This window comes from Drosophila willistoni, unplaced genomic scaffold, assembly GCF_018902025.1.
Source record: "Drosophila willistoni isolate 14030-0811.24 unplaced genomic scaffold, UCI_dwil_1.1 Seg271, whole genome shotgun sequence".
Classification (NCBI taxonomy): domain Eukaryota; kingdom Metazoa; phylum Arthropoda; class Insecta; order Diptera; family Drosophilidae; genus Drosophila; species Drosophila willistoni.
Window position 1 is genome coordinate 233902 of NW_025814230.1, and position 3336 is coordinate 237237.

The 3336-nt window shown below is 36.8% G+C and overlaps 1 protein-coding gene across 2 annotated transcripts; it reads left to right on the forward strand.

Annotated features, from left to right (window-relative positions):
* The first annotated feature begins 1059 nt into the window (after positions 1-1059).
* LOC124461218 lies at positions 1060-2241 on the forward strand. Of its 2 annotated transcripts, XM_047012779.1 has the most exons (3): positions 1060-1291; positions 1375-1920; positions 1974-2091. In XM_047012779.1, exons 2-3 carry the CDS (start codon positions 1556-1558, stop codon positions 2041-2043), a joined length of 435 nt encoding a protein of 144 aa, XP_046868735.1. In that variant the 5' UTR covers positions 1060-1291; positions 1375-1555; the 3' UTR covers positions 2044-2091. The 2 variants fall into 2 exon arrangements, with proteins under 2 accessions (XP_046868735.1, XP_046868734.1); XM_047012778.1 differs by having other exon boundaries at positions 1375-2241.
* The last annotated feature ends 1095 nt before the right edge of the window (positions 2242-3336 follow it).

A 3336-nucleotide genomic window follows, 5' to 3' on the forward strand; every position in this document is an offset into this window, starting at 1 on the left:
AGAGCCCGGTTGTGGATGGTATTAGTAAGGAATTACCGGTATCACCTGGGAATGATCTTTTAAAAACGATGCCTATTGTAGTGTCCGGGCAATTACCCACTCCAATGGAAATTGCCGATAGTTCTAAAAGTATCGAGGGCCCCGTAAACAAGTTGAGTGCTGCAGTGGGTGACTTGTCCAACGTTACTGCTGCGGCTGACGCTTCGCTACCACCAAAGAAACATATATTTGTTTCTAGGCTAGACCCTGTTGTCACATCTGATGATGTAATAGCCTATATTCGAAAGAAAGTTAACGTCTCGAAATTAAAATTAGTTTTCTGCCAATATATGTCGAGAAGATTTTTGGCCGAAGCATATAATAGTGAAGGAATATACTGTAAAAAAGAAAAATCGGCAACCGATTCGCTTACCAGAACGTTAGAGGACTGAAATCTAAACTTCCTAATCTCTATGTAGATAGTCTTTCTTTTGAGCATAACATTCTAGCTTTTACAGAGACGTGGCTAAAACCTGATATTGCTGATGCATCGGTTTTTTCCACAAACTTTTCTATATTCAGACGTGACCGGAGTTTTCGCATAGGTGGTGGCCTTCTGATAGCTGTTGATGCAGCTTTATCATCTGAAATGATCCAATTTTCTAGTACCCAGGAGATTGAGTTTGTCGGTGTTAAAGTAAATTTTAAATCTTTTAATGCTTTCATTACTTGTTCCTATATTCCACCACTGTCAGACATGGTGATATATTTAAATCATTTAGAGGCAATTCAGTTTGTCTCCTCTTTAGTTTTTAGTCAGACATGCTCATAGTTGTAGGTGATTTTAATTTACCCGCTTTAGCATGGTCACCAACAGATGAATGTACCATGTTGGTGCCCTTTTTGTCACATGACTTTATTGATGGCCTTCTAGGCTTATCTTAATCCCAAGTCAATCCTGTCTTAAATTCTGGAAAATCGTTAGATCTTATTTCTGTATTGGATTCTTCTTATTGTGATGTTTCTAGGATCGAACCAGTTCTTCCCGAAGACAAATTTCATCCTACATTAAATTTAAACAGCAACATTACCTCGCCTCCAAAGGAGAAAGAACCAGAATTGCTGCTGTTCCCATCGAGAACAAGCCTGGTGGCTCCAAATTTTGAAAAACCGAAGCCGCTTGCTGCAGGAACTAATTTAAATGGAAAGACGACAAATTCAACAAATGTTTTACGAAAACGCGACTTATAATCAGGCTTTCAATCAAGTAAAGTCCTTTAATGATAATGAGAATGAGAAAATGAATGAGAATGTGAGTTATTTAAATAATTGGCCCATTCATGACGACACAAATAAAGAGAATCAAGAAGGTAACAATTATGGAAACATACGTAGATTTCTTTAATACTGAGTCAAATTTTTGATTCTGGGCAAGAAATTAAAAGAGAAATTCTGCACAGAAGCGAGGACAACAGTAGTTGTTTACATGTCGACTATAAACCCAATTCGGATAATCAAGGAGAACCAGAAATTTGTTTTAATTTTACATTTGATAATCTGAATAATGAAATAGTCGATGCCAACAGTACATAACAATATTAATGGCATTGTGAATATAAATGATGTGAATGTTTCCATAAATATTGATTTTTCGAATCTTGTACTGAATACGCAAACAAATGATGAAGTGGTGAAAGGTAAAAAATTTGATATACCATCCGATCTTGATTTAGATGCTCGTCTACAAGCTGAATTGGACTCATTGCTACCGTCGATGACATCTGAGGAATCCGAAATAGATGCTCGCCTACAGGCCGAACTTGACTCTTTGCCCTTCATCGAGGTGGATAATACAGATCCACCTCCCCTTGGTTCAGATCCACAAAATTGTGCACAAATCTCATATGCGGCAGTGGAAAATGAAGTGCCAGTGGATGAAATGCAAGTACCCCATAATGACGCTGATTTGGATAATCCAATATTTGTTCCCTTAGTGGGTGCTCCGAACACAGATTTTCTACAACCGATGCGAACTTTCGGGTATTTCCGAAACGGTCACGGTGAAGATATTCCCGTGTCTTTTGTTCTTGGACCAGATGGTTTGGTGACCAATGTTTCAATAATTAACATTGTTCCAAGCGACTTGTTCAGTCCATAACGAAGAAATCAGATAACAGATTCACTTGTCTATTGGGTAATGTTAGGGGATGATAAAAACTTTCGATAATAATTTTGCGATAATATTATGGAATCACAGTTTTTCACACAAGTTGCAAGTCGCTTAAATATGTATATTTATACAAAAATTTATAAAGTTTAAAATACCAACTTTAAACAAAGAAAATACAGAGCTTTATGGTTTTTTTTTTGTCGATTTATGAGAAAGGCACGGAAACTATTTGGAAGCAATTTAGTTGCCAATTGTAGTTGTAATTGTCCCAAATGCCACACAACATGGTCTCTGTACAAATGGTTTCATTTGAACATAAATTAACGGAGGAAAGTTGGCAGCTCCGTTTACGTATCGAATGGAGTTCCGTTTTGAAAGAAATCATTGCCCTGGCATTGAATTTTTGGTCGGGAGGGGGGTCTGTGTGGTAAACGGTAAATGATAATCACAGAAATGACCCTGCAACATGTGTGCGGAAATTCGCGAACGCAACTTATGGTAGTTAAAAATTTTGACACTCACAAAGGTGTATCCAAAAAAATTAGAGCCGAGATTCAAAGGGCCTTTTAAAATCGTTAAGTGCTTCGAAAATGATCGATACGTTGTAAGTGACGTCGAATTTGGTCTATAGCAAATATGAAGCCATGGTTCAATTGGTCAGATGAAACTATTAAAGTTAACGTAAATATAAAGAAAGATCAAAATACGAATGAACAGATAAAAGCAAATACAAACCTAAATGTAAATGAAAATTATGTTATCGAAAAAGGTCAGTATGTTAAGCAAAGAAATAAGTAAATTGAAAAACGCTAAGAATGACAACAGTACACACAGCTATAATACGAGAACCAATAGTCGTCATAAAGAAGATCAGGTGATCCTTACTGTCAGAATGGCCGAATTGAAGCAATATGTATTAGTATTAAGTATATCTTACTCTTTCCCCCAGTGCAACATGTTTAGCCTTAAGTATATCTTACTCTTTTCTTTGTTACAACTTAGTTTTAAGTTTTATGCAGTGGTACAGTAAGAGAAGTGTGCTGTCTCACTTGTTAGAACAGAACAGAAAGAATTAAATAAAAAGAATGAGAGAGAGCCCGAGACCTTTCCAACAAATGCAAAACCGTGGAAATCGGTTCTGGAGTTAAAGCGTCAGGCAGGAAAACCCGACCTATTTTCATATAGTG

Excerpts from the sequence above, each read along its gene's own strand:
- LOC124461218 (XM_047012778.1), top strand. The coding sequence starts at position 1,556 with ATGCCAACAGTACATAACAATATTAATGGCATTGTGAATATAAATGAT.